The 20,043-nt window shown below is 45.7% G+C and overlaps 1 protein-coding gene across 1 annotated transcript in view; it reads right to left on the bottom strand.

Annotated features, from left to right (window-relative positions):
* Positions 1-14,825: 14,825 nt before the first annotated feature.
* USP39 (ubiquitin specific peptidase 39) overlaps positions 14,826-20,043 on the bottom strand; it is a 34,217-nt gene continuing 28,999 nt past the window's right edge. The window contains exons 11-13 of the mRNA XM_061155264.1: positions 18,100-18,235; positions 16,280-16,366; positions 14,826-15,317 (exon numbers count right to left, since the gene is read on the bottom strand). Of these exons, the coding sequence (XP_061011247.1) occupies positions 15,270-15,317; positions 16,280-16,366; positions 18,100-18,235 (271 nt within the window). The 3' untranslated portion in view covers positions 14,826-15,269. The remainder of the gene's footprint in view (positions 15,318-16,279; positions 16,367-18,099; positions 18,236-20,043) is intronic.

Here is a 20,043-nt window from a genome sequence, read left to right as displayed (position 1 = left end):
TCAGAGGTGACCCCTTAGGACAGAAGGGCGGGTCAGGTGCCTCCAGAGACGGAAGCGCCCCTGAGAGCAGACTTCACAGTTCTGCCCAGAGCAAGACCCCCAACATGAAGGTCATGTATTCATCTCTTTTCACTCATTTTTTTACAACGCAATGAGTATCTGTGACCAGGCCACATTCTCAGAGCAAGGGCTAGAGGTGTGAATAAAACAGTGAGCAACCCCCCACCTCAACCCTCCTGGAGCTCATGCCCCAGGGCCCATCTGCAGGTGGAGGGGAGTCCAGCCTGCTCCAGACACCCTGGAGAATCACGAGCCCCTGGGGGAAGTGGTGGGGAGGAAGTGTCTGTGACAATTCAGACCCTCCCTGCAGGGACAAGTTTAATGTCATCCCTCCTCATTGATGCCAGCTGCTGGGGCCGGGAGGCGGGGGCGGAGGTCAGGAAGCTGCCAGAAAGAGCTGGGCCTTCCAGCCTTATTGAAACAGGAAGAGGAGTGGTTGGCACAGAAGGCCTGGGCTCTGGTCTGAACTCTGCCAGCCCCTGGCCAAGGGTCCCCAGCCAAGACACACCACCTGTCTCTGGCCCTCACTCTTCTCAGTGACAAAGGCAGAGCTGGGTGAGGTGGTCTTCACGACTCTCCATATGACTAGACCCCACCTCTGGCTCCCTGCCCTGCCCACACTGAGAAGTGTGGGCTTCATTCCCAGGCTCCCCTTCCCCATCTCCTTTCCTCCAAAGGCTCTGAGGCTGGTAGGCCACAGGCCTGCAGATGGTACCTTCAGTCGTGGGTCAGCCTGGTATGTCTAATCTCTAACCACAGCCTGGAACCAGAGGCACTTCCGTCCACTTTGGGAGTGAGGGGTGGCCAAGGCCTCATCTTCTGGACAAGGAATGCCCACGGGGCTTCCGGCCCAGGGCCACCTGCACATCCCACCAGAGCCAGCCCAACTCTCACTGGGCTGAGGGGACCTTGTCGTGGGCCCCCAGTCCTTCTCCAAGTCCTGGCATCAAGGGGACAGTGGAGGGAGAATCCTGTGCTGGCCTCACTCCCACCTCCATGCGCATGAGATACTGGCTTTTACAATCCCTCTGCTAACACTTCCACAAAATTAAGAATTCAGAAGAATAAAAAAATGGGAACAGAAAGTCCCAGAAAAGACAGACACATGAAATCCTTAAACTTTTTTTAAACATCAGGAAATCCCTGGTGTGGTTGAAAGTGGGCACAGCGGGGCTCAATCCTGGTGGAAGGTGATTGGGCACATTCGTATGTGAATGTTTTCCTGTTGCTTTTTGTTAAGACGTAAAAGAGGGTTTTCTTTTTATCTTTTTGTACGGTTGGTGTTCAGCCGTGTGTGACTCTTTGCAACCCCATGGACTGCAGCACTGTTGAACTTCCAACTTTTGTTAGAAAAGTGAGGGTGGCTTGATTCCTGCTGTGATTTATCTCCTCAAAGCTCGCCTGGGGCTGGGCACACTGAGGATTGGTTCCCATGTAACACAGCGCCTGTAATGATGCCAACAAAGTGCCATCTCCTTGTCCTGAAAGGAAACACACTGCCCTTTAAGATGCTGCGGAAGCCGCAGCCCCTCCCTGAAGGTAAGCCGGGCTGGGGACTGCCTCACTCTGCTCCATGTTGGTGAAAGAGATGCCCACGTTGCCTCTTTCTCCTGTCATTGTTTCCAGCCTGATCCCTACCTGTGACCCCACCCCCACCAAAGAGTCCTTCCACTGAGATGAGGTGAGGTGGTTAGGGTCCCCAAACTCAAAATATACCCTGCAAAATTAATCTTCAGCATTAAAGACCTAGATACATGAAAGTGTCCCTTCACTTATAAAAGAATTGTCATTTTATTTCCTATCATAAAAGAAATACACATTTTTGGAAAGGATCCTGATGCTGGGAAAGATGGAGGGCAAGAGGAGAGAAGGGGGCAACAGAGAATGAGAAGGTTGGATGGCATCACCGACTCAACAACCACGAGTCTGAGCGAACTCAGGGATATAGTGAAGGACAGGGAAGCCTGGTGTGCTGTAGTTCATGGAGACGCAAAGAGTCAGACACGACTTAGTGACTGAACAACAATAACCACAAGTTTATTGTAGAAAATTCAGAAACTGCAGACTAAAAAAGAGTAGAAGTCACCCACAATCCTACCAGCCCCAGGAGAGAGCTATAGCGGATGGAGACTTTGCCCCTGAACTACAGACTTTTTCAGTCCATCTAGCTACACTTTGGCTCTACCCTGAATGGCTCCACTGTTCAAGCAGGCAAAGCTTATTATACAACCTGCTGTTGGGGCAGGGATGTTGGACACAAACTCTTGGCCTCAGAATTTGAAGTTCTAAAGAAGTCTTTTTGTAAATCTATAGCAGACCTTTGTCTTGAATGTCATCACTTCCATTACAAGTTCAAGCACTCTGAGACAAAGAGTGTTTTACATTTTGAAAAAAGCTTGGTTGGGAAGATGAAGATCTACAGCCTGGAGAAGAGGAGGCATTAACTGTCAACCCTGAAAGCAAACATAAGAATGAGCTCCTGATAGCTGAAGAGGAGCCTTCATTCAAAAGGTCAGGAACTGGGACTTCCCTGGTGGCCCACTGGTTAATAATCTGCCTTGCAATTCAGGGGATGCAGGTTCGAACCCTGGTCAGGGAACTAAGATCCCACATGCCATGGAGCAACTAAGCCTGTACACTGCAGCTACTGAGCCCGCACACTCTGGAGCCCATGTGCCACGACAAAGGATCCCACATGATGCAATGAAAATCCCATGTGCCACAACCAAGACCCAATGCAGCCAAATAAATAAATTTTTAAAAAAAAAAGATCAGGAGCTGATCAGCTATGGGAGGAGAGAATTGGCAGGAAGAGCCTACAGCTAAGACACGGGAGCCCCTGAGATGTGTTCAGCACCCTGCACTCCCAAAAGAAGGTGAGAAGGAGAAGCTCCAGGAGGGGTTAGGGCCCCAGTGACTGGGGGGCTTGTTCTTCAGTTGCCAGGGTATGGCCTGAGGAGGACACATCAGAGTGGACTCTGGGAGGGACCTAGGTAGGAGGGCTTGGGGGCCGCCTCAGAGGGAGCCCCTCAGTCAGTCAGTTCAGTTTAGTCGTTCAGTCATGTCTGACTATTTGCAACCCCATGGACTGTAGCATGCCAGGCTTCCCTGTCCATCACCAACTCCAACGCATCACTGCTAATTTCTCCACGCTTTTTTTCTTGATAAAACCTTTTTGTTTTTTAAAGCAACTATTATCAACAATGTTGTAAAGAATAAAAATCGTGGCAGTAACATCTTTGTTTACCAGTCCAATTATTTCCTTAGAATCAGTTCCAACTCCAGGAGCCTGCTCAAACTTACGAGGTGATGCCATCCAACCATCTCATCTTCTGTCACCCCCTTCTCCTCCTGCCTTCATTCTTTCCCAGCATCAAGGTCTTTTCCAATGAGTTGGCTCTTCACATCAGGTGGCCAGAGTATTGGAGTTTCAGCTTCAGCATCAGTTCTTTCAATGAATATTCAGGACTGATTTCCTTAAGGATTGACTGGCTTGATCTCCCTGCAGTCCAAGGGACTCTAAAGAGTCTTATCCAACACCACCATTCAAAAGCATCAATTCTTCAGTGCTCAGTTTTCTTTATGGTCCAACACTCACATCCATACATGACCACTGGAAAAACCATAGCTTTGACTAGATGGACCTTTATCGGCAAAGTAATGTCTCTGCTTTTTAATATGCTGTCTAGGTTTAGTCATAGCTTTTCTTCCAAGGAGCAAGTGTCTTTTAATTTCATGGCTGCAGTCATCATCTGCAGTGATTTTGGAGCCCAAGAAAATAAAGTCTGTCATTGTTTCCATTGTTTCCCCACCTATTTGCCATGAAGTGATGGGGCAGATGCCTTCATCTTTGACTTGGTACAGAAGAGCAAGCACACCCCACAGCCCAGAGGCCATCAGGATTGGCTTTATGCTTTTTTTCTAATTTCTAACAAGATGGGTGGGCTCGCAAGAGCCCACAGTTGGTGATGAAGCAGTGAAAGTTTCAAGGACCTGGAGAGGATTAGAAGTCATACTTGTGTAGCCAACATGAGATAGTAAAGATAGGCAAGATGAGTGACACTTGGGGGAGGGGACCTGGAGGGCCAGGAGAGAACAGTTGCCAACATTTCTCCTCAAGACAGTGTAAGCTGTCAATCAATCTCAGGGGAAACAAAAGGAGGGCTCAGTGGTTAGTCACCCAAGATGAATTGGCTGCATTTTAAACAAGAAGGGACTAGGTTGTTTTCAAATGGAAATAATAAGTATGAGGAACTTACAAGCCAAAATGAGTTCAGTTATAGAGAAATAAAGACAATTATGCTTATGTTCCCCTGCTTAATAACTGAAGTTTTAAATCTATAACACAACCATTGTAACATTTATAACATATATATTATTCCAAACCTTTCTCCACATGTGCAAAGATAGATATAACAGACTGACAAATATGTGAATATCCTATACAGTTTTGTAAACTACTTTGTTCATTTAAAATGATCTTTTCTATAAAATTAACAACAAAGACCTACTATATAGTACAGGGAACTATATTTAATATCTTTTAATAACCTAGAATGGAAATATGAAAGAGTATAAATATACATATATGTGTGTGTGTGTATGTGTGTGTGTGTGTATGAATTACTTTGCTGCTCATCTGAAACTAGCACAACATTGTAAATCAACTATACATCAATCAAGGAAAGTAAACAATTTTTTAAATTAAAAAAAAAATCTTTCCATGTTAATAAATATAGATACCTATCATCACTGCTAACTGCTCCATGCTTTTTTTCTTGACAAAAACTCCTTGTTTTTTAAAACAACTATTATCAACAATGTTGTGAAGAATAAAAATCCTGGCAGTAATATCTTTGTTTACCAGTCCAATTACTTCCTTAGTATCAACTCCAAGACATGAAATTCTGGGGACAAAAACCATGTACATCTTTACTTCTAATATAGTCTGTATTATCAATCTGGCTCTGTGCCAGCCATACCAATTTCTGCCTCAACAGTAAATAAGTGCCTTTTTTCCACTCTCATCAACCCTGGATATTAGCAATCTTTCAAATCTTTACTAAAGTTTAAAAGACTTCTAGTTATTCTAATTTGCACTTCTTTGGTTACTAAGTAAACTATTTTTAGCATGTTTTTTGGCCATTTATATTTCATCTTTTGTGAAATGCCTATTTGGGTTTTTGGCATGATTTTTTTTTAATTAATTAATTAATTAATTAATTTTTGGCTGTGCTGGGTCTTCATTGATTCCACTTGCTTTCTCCAATTGCTGTGAGCAGGGGCTACTCTTTGTTGCAGTGCACAGGCTGCTCATTGTGGTGGCTTCTCTTGCTCCAGAGCACAGGGCTTCAGTAGTCATGGCTCACGGGCTCTAGAGCGCAGGCTCAGGTGGTTGTGGTACACGGGCTTAGTAGCTCTGTGACATGTGGGATCTTCCCAGACCAGGGATCAAACCCACGTCCCCTATAAGACAAGTGGATTCTTATCCACTGCACCACCAGGGAAGTCCCTTGTCTGATTTTACACTGGGAAATTCTTTTTATTGTCTTGCCAGTAAAAATATATCAGATATATTTATTTACTGTCCCATTCACTGCAAAATTTCCCCTAGTATAGATCTTTCAAATTTGGGATGTGTTTTCCACATGCTGTGACAGCCAGCTAAGAAAGCATGGATTTCACTTCTTTCCCATCTGCGACTCCAACTGGACAGAGCTTGAGGTCTCCAAACAAGAAGCATCTGCCGAAATCACAGCTGTAAAGACACATGAGCCCAGACCCCAGTTCAGACAGTAGTGGTGAGAGCCAGCCACATATCACCCACAAAGGACCGCAAGCTACAACAAGACATGACACTCAGCCTGGACAGTGGTCCTCAACATTTCAGACAACTGCATTTATTGTCAACACTTTTGTTGCTATTGTTGTTCAGTTGCTAAGTCGTGTCTGACTCTTTGTGACCCCATGGACTGCAGCACCCCAGGCTTCCTTGTCCTTCAATATCTCCTGGGGCTTGCTCAAACTCATGTCTGTTACATCAGTGATGCCATTCCACCATCTCATCAACATCTTGGGAGGGGTGTAAAGAGACCAAAAAAAGTCATCTGTGCAAAAGGCTACAAAGAACACAGACTCAGCACTATGCCATTTGCTTAATGGACACTATTAGTCATTGACTCCAAGGTGTCAAGCATTTCCCTTGAAAGTGAAAGTGTTCTCAGTCGAGTCCGACTCTTTGCGACCCCATGGATTGTAGTCCAGGCTCCTCTGTCCACAGAATTCTCCAGGCAAGAAAACTGGAGCCATTTCCCTTCTCCAGGGCATCTTCCTAAACCAGGAATCAAATCCAGGTCTTTCTGCATCGAAGGCAGATTCTTTAGAGTCTGAGACACCTATGACTAGGCACAAAAGAAATAGTTTCTGTCTGCTTTTTTGGAAGTTGGAGTCTAGTTGAGGACACAGACATTAATCACAGAATCACAGAAAACAAAATGGGAAACTTCAGGTGCCATCAATTAGAGCTATGCATGGTATTGAGCAGACGCGGGAACCAGAGAGGTGAAAGTAGAGTGGCAAGAGAGAGAGCACCCCACGCAGAGGAAGCAGATGGCACAAAGCAGATGTATCTGGTGGTACATTTAAGCAACAGAATGAAAGCCAGTGAGTCTGGGAATCAAGATCAGAAAAAAAGTCCCGAGAGGTGAGACTAGACAGGCAAAGGATTTCAGTCAGTATTGTAAAAGTCAAGAAGTGTCTTAAGAGGGAGATCACGGTGTAGGAAAGAAATGATTCAGTTAGACTTGTGCTTTAAATGATTACCCTAACTAAAGTGCATGTGGAGAGAAATTTGGCAGTAGCTTAGACAAGAATGACAGTGGCAGAGGGCCTGTGCGGAAGTCACATTGATCTTAGGGAGTAACTTCAGACAATCATAAACTTAATCAGATGCTGACTCCAGTGGAAGATGTTGTCCCAGATGTGTCAGCATCTTACTGACACAGCATCATCTTTACTGATGCTGCGTATCTATTGGCCTATGCCTTTACTGATCCAGCACAGCCTCTGCCACTTGGTATGCCTCATTCTCCACGCTAGTTTATAAAGGTCCTCAGAAGTCATGTGCTTCTCCCTGGTAGGGCCAACAGTGTACCTTCACATTTTTGCATAAGAACGATGTCAATTCTCCCACTCTCTATCATCAAAAGTCTACAGACATCTTGATCATCTTGACATCCCACAGAACTTAACAGTAGTCCACTATATTGATGACATTGGATGTCATGAGGTCCAATAAGCAGGAAGTATCAAATATTTTATTATTTCAATTTTATTTATTTTTGGCTGTACTGGGTCTTCATGGCTGCACACAGGCTTTCTCTAGTTGTGGTGAGCAGGGGCTACTCTCTAGTTGCGGCAAACAGCATGGACTCTAAAACGCAGGACCAGTAGTTGTGGCAGGTGGGCTCAATAGTTGCAGCTCAAGGGATTAGGTGTCCCATATGGAATATTACCAGACCGGGGATCAAATCCATGTCCTCTGCATTGGCAGGTGGATTCTCAACCATCCCATATCAAGTATTTTTAAATGTCTTAGTGAGACATACACAATGGCAGAAACCAACACAATATTGTAAAGCAATTATCCTCCAGTTAAAAATAAAATTAAAAAAAAAAAAAAGACACACAAACAAGAGAATGGGATTTAACCCCAATACAATTCAGGGACTGGTCACCTCAGTGAAGTTTCTTGGGGTCGGTGGTTGAAAGTATACAAAGTAGCTCCACAAAGGTGCTGTACCTCCTATGACCTAACACACAGACACACACACAGGCCATTTAGCAGAATTTTTGAGTTTTGGAGACAACATGTATCACATTTGAGTGTGCTACTTTGATCGATCTAGGAGCCACTTGCCGCTGTATAACTGTAGCTTCATGGAGACCAGAAAAACAGAAGATTCTGCAGTAAATTTAGGTGGGAGAACAGATACTTTACTACTTGGGCCTTATTACCCAGGAAATCTATGATATCTTGAAGTGTCCACGGCAAGCAGAAATGCTGTATGGAGCCTCCAGCAAGCACAAGTGGGAGAATCACAGTGCAGAACTCCAGGATTTTGGAGGAAAGCTACGCCCTCTTCTGCAAATACTTGTTCTCCTTTAAGAAATAGTTTATGGCAAGTGGTAGAGATGGAGCACCTAACAACAGGACATCAAGTGGCCGTGTAGCCTGGCCCTCCCCTCATGAACTGGCTGCCGTCTGACACCTTGCCATACTGGGCATGTACAGCTGCAAACTACCATTAAGTGGACCCAGCACACAAGACCAAGCTCAGACAGGGCCAAAGCCCCAAGTTAACACGAGAAGATCCCTTTTTAAAAAAAAAATTTCCTGCGCTGGTCTTCATTGCTGTTGCACAGGCTTCTCACTGTGGTACCTTTTCTTGTAGAGCACAGACTCTAGGGTGCCCAGGCTCAGCAGCTGTGGTACACAGGCTTAGCTGCCCAGCAGCACGTGGAATCTTCCCGGATCAGGGATCAAACCCATGTCCCCTGCACTGGCAGGTGGATTCTTATCCACTGAGCCACCAGAGAAGTCCTTGTGCAGATTCCTGTGATACAACTCCTGTTGCATTGCCTCCTGGGGTGTTCTTTCAGGTCAGTCGGCCAAGAAAAGACAAAACTCAAGCCAGGCTTATGGATGGATTTGTACATTATGCTGGCACAACCAGTAAGCGGACAGTTGCAGCACTTCATCCCCACTCAGGGTGACACTGAAAGACAGAAATAAAGGAAAATCCTCTAGTGGCCACAATCTCAAGCAGTATATTTGGTTGTTCACTGTTTGGAGTGTGAGATGGCCAGAAGAATAGATCTAGATTAATTCAGAGGCATTTGCCAATGATTTGGCTGGATGATCAGGAATTCAGAAGGCATAGGATTGTAACATTAGTGAAAAAGAAGGCTGGGGAAGAGGTATATGGATGGACAACTTGAGTAAGACTATTCACAATAATAGTTGTGTTCCATATGAATGCCCACCAAAAGGCATCTGCTGCATTAGAGATCCTTAATAGTCAGGGGTACACAAATGAGATGCTTTGTGGATGTCACCAGCAGCTTCTTCCTCCAGCTGCTCCTAGCACTTGCTCAATGACCTCATGAGCTATGGTGGCAGGGACAGAGACTATGCATGGGCTCAACAATACAGGCTACCGTGATCTGAGTTGTACTTGTATTGTTGTTCAGTCACTCAGTTGTGTCCGACTCTTTGTGACCCCATGGACTGCAGCACGCCAGGCTTCCCTGTCCTTCACCATCTCCCGGAGTTTGCTCAAAACCACGTCCATTGAGTCGATGATGCCATCCAACCATCTCATCCTCTGTCATCCCCTTCTCCTCCTGCCCTCAGTCTTTCTTTTCCAGCATCAGGGTTTTTTCCAATGAGTCAGTTCTTCACATCAGGTGGCCAAATTGTTGGAACTTCAGCTTCAGCAACAGCCCTTCCAATGAATATTCAGGGTTGATTTCCTTTAAGATTGACTGGTTTGATCTCCTTGCAGTCCAAGGGACTCTCAAGAGTCTTCTCCAGCACCACAGTTCGAAAGCATCAATTCTTCAGCGCTCAGCCTTCTTTATGGTCCATCTTTCACATAACTACTGTGAGTACATGACTACTGGAAAAACGATAGCTTTGACTATACCGACCTTTGTCGGTGAAGTGGTATCTCAGCTTTTTAATATGCTGTCTAGGTCCGCAGATCTGGATCTAAGTTGCAAGTCCAGTGATTAACACTGAGTGCCCAGTATGGCCACTATTCCTTATGGGGATTGGCCAGCCACCTGGTGCCAGGTTGATTACCATCTTCCATTATTGGAAGAGCAGAGGTTCAACCTCAGAGGAATAGAAATGTGTTTTGGATACGGATTTACCTTCCCTGCCCATGTTTCTACCAGCATCACCATCTATGGACTCTCAGAATGCCTTATTATCATGACATTCCACACAGCACTGTATGTGATCAAAGAATTCTTCTTTATAACAAAGCAAGCGCAGCAATGGGCTCATACCCATAGGATTAATTGGACTTACCACATACACGTCATCATCTGAAAGTGGGGAGCCTAAGTGAAAGAATTAGAGAGTTGCCTGGCGGTCCAGTGGTTTAGGACTTGGTGCTTTTATTGTCAAAAGCCTAGGTTCAATCCCTGGTTGTGGAACTAAGATCCCACAAGCCACACAGCATGGCCAGTTAAAAATAAATGAGCAAATAGGTCCTAAAACAAACAAAAAAGTTATAGTACCACAGTGCTTGTTTTACGGGATGTAATATGTGCTTTGAATCAGAGACCACTGTATGGTGTTCTTTCCCCCATAGCCAAAATATTCATACTTGGGCCTAGAAAACAGGTGGATGTCAGAGTGACTCCTCTACTGCTCCTAACAGACTTCTCATTGAATTTTTGCTTCCAGCCCCAACAATTGAAAACCCCACTGGTTTGGGGATCTTAGCTCCCAAAGAAGGAATTCTCCCACTAGAACACGCAATGCTTCCACTGAATCGGAAGATGAGACGACCACCTGGACATATTGAGCTCTTTATGCTAGTGAACCAACAGGTGGCCAGGGAGTGGGGGGAGTGCAGTGGGAGAGTGTAATCTGTATTTGTCTGAATGACTGATCCTGATTACCAAAGGGAAACTGAGTTGCTTCAACACAACGGAGGCAAGATAGACTATGTTTAATGTGCCTGCATGCTCAATTGCTAAGTCAGGTCCAACTCTCTGTGACCCCATGAACTGTAACCCACCAGGCTCCTCTCCCCCATGGGATTTCCCAGGCAAGAATACAGGAGTGAGTTGCCATTTCCCTCTCCAGGGTATCTTCCCAACCCAGGGATTGACTGGAGTCTCCTGCATTGGCAGGCAAATTCTTTACCACTAAAACACCAGGGAAGCCCATGTCCAATAGCAAAGGTTAATGAAAAATTACAGCGAGCAAAATGGGGGGATGGGCCGGATGATTAAGGAGCCAGGCCCTTAGAGACTGATGATTCCGGTCATTGCACCAGGTAAATAACCTGAATAGCTGTGGTTTAAACTAAGAGCAGAGTAAACACAGAGGTGTGGTGGAAGAAGCAAACATTGGTATCAGTCACGGCATGGTGACCACTTACAGAAATGAGGACTTTAAGTAGCTTTGCTCATTTTCTATTTGCTTGTTACATGTACATGATAATCTATATGTACTAACCATTTTTTCTCTTCTTCCCATTAAGTTACCTTGTTAACTCTACAACCAAAGTCTTTAGGGAACATAATATTCAGTGTGGCTGTGACTGATTTGTGGAGTAATATATATAACTAGCCCCTTCATGGATCACAGCCTTGGTGGGGCGAAGAGGCTTGCATAACTCATTGAAGCTATGAACCATGAGATGCAGGGCCACCCAAGACAGATGGGTCACAGTGAAGAGTTCTGACAAAATGTGGTCCACTGGAGGAGGGAATGGAAAGATTGAAGGCAAAAGGAGAAGGGGGCAGCAGAGAATGAGATGGTTAGACAGCATCACTGACTCAATGGACATGAATTCAAGCAAACTGGGGAGATAGCGGAGACCAGAGGAGCCTGGCGTGCTGCAGATCATGGGGTTGCAAAGAGTCGGAGGTGACTTAGTGACTGAACAACAACAAATATATAAATATCAACGGACACATGACTCTTGGAGCTGCATCTCAGTTTGAGAAAGGTTGATAACTGTTCTGTTGTAGGAAGGGCAGCTGTTTTTGTAAGGCATAAAGACAGTTGTCTTCTTCATTGCAGTGGTAGTAGTATTCGAGTTCAAGGGTGTGCCAAAGCACATATGGTGGCTGAGTCATCAAAGGGATGGGCTGGGCCACTTATTAATGTAGTGGCCCTCAGCTCCAAATTCACCTTTTGCCTGCTCTGTGAATGGACTGGAGCCTTTAGATTTTCACCCCCAGCTGCCACTGAGGCTCTATCAGGAGAGGGTGGTGGAGACACAGCACAGGAAGAAAGGGCTTGGTTTCCTGGTTCCTGTGGGCTCCCTGGCAGGCATCATGCACAGCTTTCTCAGCAGCAGGCTCTGGCCATGCTCAAAGAGCCTCCAGTGCCTGGATCCTGTGGTGCACGGCAGCCAGCAGCAGCCAGCAGCTTCACCGGGCATGTCCCCTCTCCCCAAGCAGTTCGGTAGCACAGCAAGAGGCCTCGCTGTAAACAGCTTCCCTTAGTGCACTAAAGAGAGCATTCCTGACAGGTTCCAATGGACAGGTTTTCAGCAAAGTCTGGATTTCAGCCTTGGACACTCCATGTCACCCCCAGGGGCAGCAGCTGTTCCTTCTATCTGCTATTCCTATTCTTTTGTGGTGTGTACTAATTCACTTCAGTCGTGTCCAACTCTTTGCGATGCTATGGACAATAGCCCGCCAGGCTCCTCTGTTCATGGACTTCTCCAGGCAAGAATACTGGAGTGGGTTGCCATGCCCTCCTCCAGGGGATCTTCCTGACCCAGGGATCAAACCCGCACCTCTAATGTCTCGTCATTGGCAGGAGGGTTCTTTATGACTAGCCCCACCTGTGAAGCCCTCCTATTCTCTTATTTCTAGCCAATTCTTCATTACTCCAGTCCCATTACAGTTAATAATTCCTGAAATCAAACTTTCCCTGATCAAATTTTTACAGTTTCTCTCTCCTGATTGGACCTTCATTAAGCTGGGACTTGCTGTGACTGCTGCTGTCACTTCAGTAGTGTCCAACTCTGTGCAACCCCATAGACGGCAGCCCACCAGGCTCCTCTGTCCCTGGGATTCTCCAGGCAAGAATACAGGAGAGGGTTGCCATTTCCTTCTCCAATGCATGCATGCGTGCTGAGTTGCTTCAGTCATGTCTGACTCTGTGCGACCCTATGGACAGCAGCCCACCAGGCTCCTCTGTCCACAGGATTCTCTAGGCAAGAATACTGGAGTGGGTTGCCATGTCCTTCTCCATAGTGGTGACTAAACAGTGGGAAAAATGGAAAGAAGTGGGGAGGTTCAAAGATACAAGAGAAGTGGGGAGATTCAAGAGATATAAAGTAAAAGATAAGACTTTGTAATGGATTAGACAAGGGAAGTAGAGGTAGACGGAGGATGACTCCTGGGAAAATATCCAATTTATAGACTAGATGAACAAGGGAACCCTTCACCTACACAGAGACTTTCAGAAAGGGGTCACAATTGAGGAGAAAACTTACAAGTTCAGTTTTGAACAGTGTTGAGCTTGAGTTGACTTTAAGATACCCAAAACATACCAGGTAGGCAGTTGGCTCCAAAGTTCAAGAATTTAGTGGAGTCTAAGATTAAGAGTGGGTTTCAATGCTGGCTTATACAGTGAAGAATCCGATTGCAATGTGGGAGCCCTGGGTTCAATCCCTGAGTTGGGAAGATCTCCTGGAAAAGGGAATGGCTACCCACTCCAATATTCTGGCTTGGAGAATTGCATGAACAGAGGAGCCTGGTGGGCTACAGTCCATGGGGTTGCAGAGTCGGACACGACTGAGCGACTTTCACTTTACACTTACTTAAAGATTAAGAGTACAGTCATCTGGCATTCCCTGGTACTTCAGTGGTTAAGACTCCATGCTTCCACTATAGAAAACATGGGTTAGATCCCTGGTCAGGCAAGTTCCACATGCTGTGAGGTGAAGCCAAAAAGAAAAAAAGAAAAGACTGGGATCATCTCCCTTAAATTGGTAAAGCCGCAGGCATAGCTGAAATGGCCCAGGGAAAAAGTAAACAGTGAGAAGAGAGGCCCTGGTGAACCTGCAAAGGGTTGTTGGAACTGTAAGAGGTGGAGGAAAACAAAGACGGTGCAGTTGGCCCCCCACACCTGCAGGTTCTGCACCTGTGGATTCAACCAACCTCAGATTGAAAATATTCAGGGCAAAAAAATTCCAGAAGTTTCCAAAAAGTAAAACTTGAACTTGCCATATGCCTGGTAACTATTTACCTAGCATTTACATTGCATCAGGCATCGTAAGTAATCTATAGGTGACTTAAAGTAGATTGGAAGATATGCGTAGGTTATGTGGAAATACTACACCATTTTATATAAGGGACTTGAGCCTCCTCAGGATTTGGTGTCCAGGGGTGTCCTGGAACCAAGGTCCCGAGGATACCGAGGGACGACTCTGTTGTGTCCTGGAAGCAAAGAATGGCAGCCCGAGGTGCAGGGCTCCGACCTGCCACATGGAGAAGGAGCTGCAGCTGACTGACTGCCACCCACACTTGTATCTCCAGATCGTCTGTATCTTCAGGTCAGCAACAGTGCCCAGGCCCAGGCCACACTTCCTCCAGGCAGCTCCTAATCAATGAGTAAGCTTGGCCGAAAACCACTTCTGCTTGATGTTTCTGTGCTCCAAGTCCCTGCTGACCTGGCTGAGATGTTCTCAGAACTGTACTGTGGTCAGACACTCTTCCTCCCTCCTTCCCTCTGTCTTTCCTCACAGAGCCCTGCACTGCAGGCTGAAACTGCCCACTTCCAGAGTTCCAGCTAAGACTGATAATGATTTATATCTTTTAGTCAGATACTGTCTTACTTAGAGATGGATGCATCCTAACTGACACACCACGCACAGGCTGACAGGAAGAGACAATTTGTGTGATGTCCACCAGATGAAAGATCACAGGGGAGAGTTTGTGAGGACTTTCTTTTTAATCCCCTCTTAGGCAAAAGCCCAAGGGAATGATATGAAACAAGAGGCTGGTTTAAAAACAGGGAAATATTTAATTCATCCCCAAACACATATCAAGAAATGAAGAGACCCACAGGAAAACTATCTACCTATGATGGAAGAAGGGTGTTACTGGCTTCAAGCTCTAAATCTTATAATCCTGAGGCTTTGATGTTTCAAAGAAACCCATCTAGTCTTTTAGCTATTCCTGGCTATTCGGAAATAAATTACATACATCTGTAAAAGAGTTCTGGCCTGCTAGAAGGGAGCTAGCCAGGGAGGAGAAAGGGGCACCAATCTACTGTAAATGACCAAAGACCAGCTGAGTGAAAGCACAGAGCCATCTGAGGCAGATGGACCACTGATGCTCTGGTGAGAACCAGAACACAGGGCTGGCTCAGGGGCTTGTGCCATCCACCTGCGCTCAGAACCAGTCAGCCAAAGCCCCTGGGAGCAAAGTTCTAAATGCCTCCTTCATGCCCCCTGCTGGTTGGTTTCATCATTATCTCGCCTCTTCCAAATCTGTAAGAAATGAATACAATAGATACTTAGGAGCCTGTGTTCAGTCCAGAAATATTTATCATGCACCTAAATCTGTGCTACGAAATGAACAAACTATCACCCCAACTGTGTATTTGCTAAGTCCCCTGAAACTAACTCATAATCTTTCAGAAAATTCCCTTTCATTCAATTTTCACTTTTCTACCCATCCTTCTCTTCCCATGCCAAACTCCTTTTCTGAAAAAGGACTAACAGTCAGGCCTGCAACTTTAGACAAAGTTACCAAGGAGAGAGTTCTCCTTGGAACAAGCAGTGTCTCTCTCCTTTTTTATAAAGCTGTGGCGTTTTCTTAGCCTCAGTCTTCCTTCTCCAGGGACTAGGACAGTTAGAAAGAGAAGACAGGGGACTTCCTTGGAGGTCCAGTGGTTAAGACTTTGTGCTTGCACTGCAGAGGGCATGGGTTCGATGCCCTGGTTGGGGAAATAAGATCCCATATGCTTCACAGTGTGGCCAAAAATTAAAATTTAAAAAAAAGAAGAAGAAGAAAGAGAAGATAGAGCCCCTCAGCTCCATGAACTCCCAACACAGTGGAAAGGACAGTTAAAACATACAGCTGCTGCTCCATAGACATGGGACAGTGCTGTGGGCTCACAAAGAGTGCTGACTTTGCCCAGGGAACTGGGGAGAGCTTCAGAGATGACTCCGGATGATTCTGAGCTCTTCCTCCTTGAAATCAGACCACACACTTGCAAAACTGACCTGGTTGACCACACACAGATAACCTCCATGCTCACTCATAACTTGTTCATGCTTTCCTGTCCTTCTCTTCACTGAAGATCACTCCTGGCCCCGCCTCACTCCCCACTGCATGTCGAAAGGCACCCAAGCTAACTCAGTCCCACTCCCTGCCTTTACCCACAACACTCCTCTCACCAGCCCCCACACCCCATCACCTCCACGCTCATCGAGTGAAGCCAACCCACCTGAATGTAAGCCTCCGACAGTGTGATCATCTGGGGAAGGATGTCGGTCACCTGGAGGTCCTGTAATTCATACCATTTGCCTGTCCCCTGCAAGGAGTATCAAGAGCTAGGTCAGTTTGCTCCCAGAAACCAACAGAGTTTTACAGGGAAAGAGATGCAGCCAAAAGCTAGAAAAGTCAGAACAGTCACTAGTCCATCATCCAGCAAGAGTTGTAAGTAAGAAAGTACAAGACCTCTGCTGGGCATCATTCAACATCAAGAGCTTTTAGGGTGTTGATCCTGACAAACAAGTTCTGCTGAGGACTCCTTAAAGCACAGTGGAGTCTCAAACACTGTTCGTCTTTTAGGAGGAGACTAGGAGGACAGCACAGAGAAAAAAGAGGAAGCCCCTGCTCCTCACCTGAGATGTCCCCTTGCTGCTCCGAAGTGACAATCAACACATTCACTTAGAAGGTGCAGCATTAACCAAAAATGGACATTCCCACTCCTGCCCCAGAGGACATGGCAAGAGCTGGACAGAAAAAGACTCCTTGGTGGACACTGTCCCTCATACTAACCTGTTTCCTTTGGCCTAAGAAGCAGTGCTGCAAATATAGCAAAATCTACCTCACTTCATGCTTCTATAAACAAAGAGGAAAAGAGGTTTCTGGATTATGGCAGAGATACTTCTGGAAGGTCACCTGCCTCATCCATCCCAACTTTCACGAAATGCCAAAGACAGATATATTCCAGTTATTCTGGATATTCCAGTAGCTCAAATAGGATACAGAACAAAAGCTCGGGATCCCATAATGAAAATCCCTATTCCTGGTGCGAGGACTGGTTAATAAGAACACAGTGAAACCGAGTATCCAGGTTCAAATGCCAACTCTGCTAACTTCAGATCAGTTACTACAACTCTAAGCTAGGTTCCTCATTTGTAAAAAGATGGTATTATCACCTGTCTTGGAAGTGTGTTTTAGGGATATAAACAAGATAAACATACATGAAGTATGTGGCATACTATCTAGCACACGGACAAGTGCTTGATAGATAGAAGCTGGTTATTATTAAATTCAGATGCTCAGAAGACTGAAGTTAGAACAATTTGTGCCAGTAATCTGCATGATAACAAATACATCCTAAGCACATGTTTCCCCTATTTTCAGCAAATTCACAAATTTTTTTTTAGCTGAAAGGGAACCTCTCTACCACTGCTTTGTAAACTTTAATTTCATACCCTTCAGAGGCTCTTGTTAATAGGTAGACTGTGATTCAGGAGGTATGTGAGGGGTCTGAGATTCTACGATTTCTAACGAGTTCTCATGTGATGTCAATACTGTGGATCTAAGGCACTTTTGGAGGCAGGTGCTAGTCTAGGACAGTGCTTCTCAGTCTTGGCTGCACACTGGAAATCTGAGAATTTTAAAACCATTAAGATGCCTGGTTCTCACCTCCAGATAATCTAATCAAGTCTTAACTCCAACATTTTGGACCAGAAAACTCTTTGCTGTGGGGGCTGCCTGTGCATTGGAAGATATTCAGCAGCTTCTCTGGCCTCTGCCCCAGTGGAAAATCAACAGGCACAAATTACATTGTTTTCACATAACTGGTCTGAGATGGCCCAGGCTTCAGCAGTCTAAAACCTGCCCCCAGGGAAGTCCCATGTGCAGCCAAAATTGAGAACAGTTGCCTTAAACTGGTCACTGACAACTCTGTTTCTCACAGAATCCCAAAGTCAAGGACAAGAAAGAGCAAAGTGAAAGGAGCTGCCTTCCAAAAGGCCAAGGAACACCACCGGCCTCTGCCACTCTGTACAGTGAGAAGTCAGCCCTACTCACGTGATGGAGCACATGGATCCGGTAGGAGCCCTCGGAGGGTTTGCCGTCATGTACAATGTTGGCGATGAGGTCGTAGGTGGTATTCTTGTGTACCGCCTGCACTTCTTCAGACAAATACTCTCTCAGGTCCACATTTCTGAGGATGATGAAAATAAAGTGAAGACCAGACAAAGCCTACGAGGTTAGTCCTGTAGAGGTTAACTGTCCTCCCTAAATGGACCATGAAGCTGTGGAACCCTATTTCAGGAACCTGGGTCTAGGTGGGCTTGAATAGCTAGGGAGCCCAGGTTTGTGGAAATTCACACAGTTTGCCACAAAAACGGGTCAAACTAGGAAGACTGGCTCGATGGGAAAAGCACATTTTAAAACCATGCCTAGGGCTTCCCTGGTGGCTCAGTGGGAGAGAATCCACCTGTCAATGCAGGAGACACAGGTTCAATCCCTGGTCCAGGAAAATCCCACAAGCCGCAGAGCAACTAAGCCTGTGTGCCACAACTATTGAGCCTACAGGCCTCAACTATTGAAGCCCAGGTGCCCTAGAGCCTGTTCTCTGTAAGAGAACTACTAAAGTGAGAAGCCGGCCCATCGCAGCTCCTCTCACTGCAACTAGAGAAAGCCCACATGCAGCAATAAAGACCCAGTGCCACCATAAATTAATTAATTAATTAATTAAAAACAAAAAAGCATGCTCAGAGACATTCCTGGTGGTCTAGTGGCTAAGACTGCACTCCCAGTGCAGGAGGCCCTGGCTCAACCCCTGGTCAGGGAACTAGATCCCATATGCCACAACTAAGAGTTTGCAAGCTGCAGCTAAAGATCCTGCAACTGAAAGATCCCGCATGCTGCAACTAAGACTCTGCACAACCAAATAAATAATATTTGTAATTAAAATTTTAAAAAGAAATAAATAAAAGCATGCCTAGGGGAGTCATGCCTGGTGGTCTCGTGGTTGGACTCCATGATTTCACGGCGGGGGCCCTGGTTCAATCCCTGATTGGGGAACTACAATCCTTCAAGCCATGAGGCATGGCCAAAAAATATTCAAAAATAGAAATTAATGCATATCTAGCAGTCTAAAGTACACAGCCTGGAGTCATTCAGACCTGAACTGGAGTCGAGGCTCTGTCACCTCAGAGTTGTGTGTAAGTTTAAGCAGGTGACATAAGCTAAGGCTCTTCTATATGAGCATGAGAGTCACCATCTCCTCTGAGATGAGAACAAGGGTAAGCGCTTCACCCTCTGTTCTATCAGGGAATCGGTTGCAGTGGCAGTGTTCAGGGGGTACCTGGTCTCTGGACTCGGGCTATAGAAGCCTGCTCACCTGATCATGTCAGTTATCACTGTATACAATCACTGTAACACTTCCAGTGTGGCAAAACAGGACTTCCCTGGTGGTCCAGTAGTTAAGAATCTGCCTGCCAATGCAGGGGACATGGGTTCGATCCCTGGTCCATGAAGATTCCACATGTTGCCAGGCAACTAAGCCACCCCTAAGTTGTGATGTGCAACTACTAAGCCCATGAGCTGCAACTGAAGCTCTAGAGCCCGTGCACCACAACAAGAGAAGTTACCACAATGAGAACCTCCTGCACCACAACCAGAGTAGCCCCTGCTTGCCCCAACTAGGGGAAGCCCATGCACAGCCACAAAGACCTAGCACAGCCAAAATAAATATATCAATTAACTTTTTAAAATATGGCAAACCAGGCAGATCATTCAGATTTGTTTTTTTCTTTGACTTTATGGGACCATGTTTATTTGATTATTTTGCCTTTAGTCAAGTAGGCAGAATGGTTACAAGTAACAGAAATCCACCTTGGGCAGCCCAAGTACAAAAGGGGGATTAATTGATTCAAGGTGTCAGACTAGGAAATGCAGCAGAAACCAGGCACTAGAGAAGCAGCAAGATCCAAGAGTTACCTGCCCTCTTTTCTGCTTTGACAC

Source organism: Dama dama, chromosome 11 (genome assembly GCF_033118175.1).
Source record: "Dama dama isolate Ldn47 chromosome 11, ASM3311817v1, whole genome shotgun sequence".
Taxonomy (NCBI): Eukaryota; Metazoa; Chordata; class Mammalia; order Artiodactyla; family Cervidae; genus Dama; species Dama dama.
This window is presented reverse-complemented; position numbering and strand designations above follow the sequence as displayed.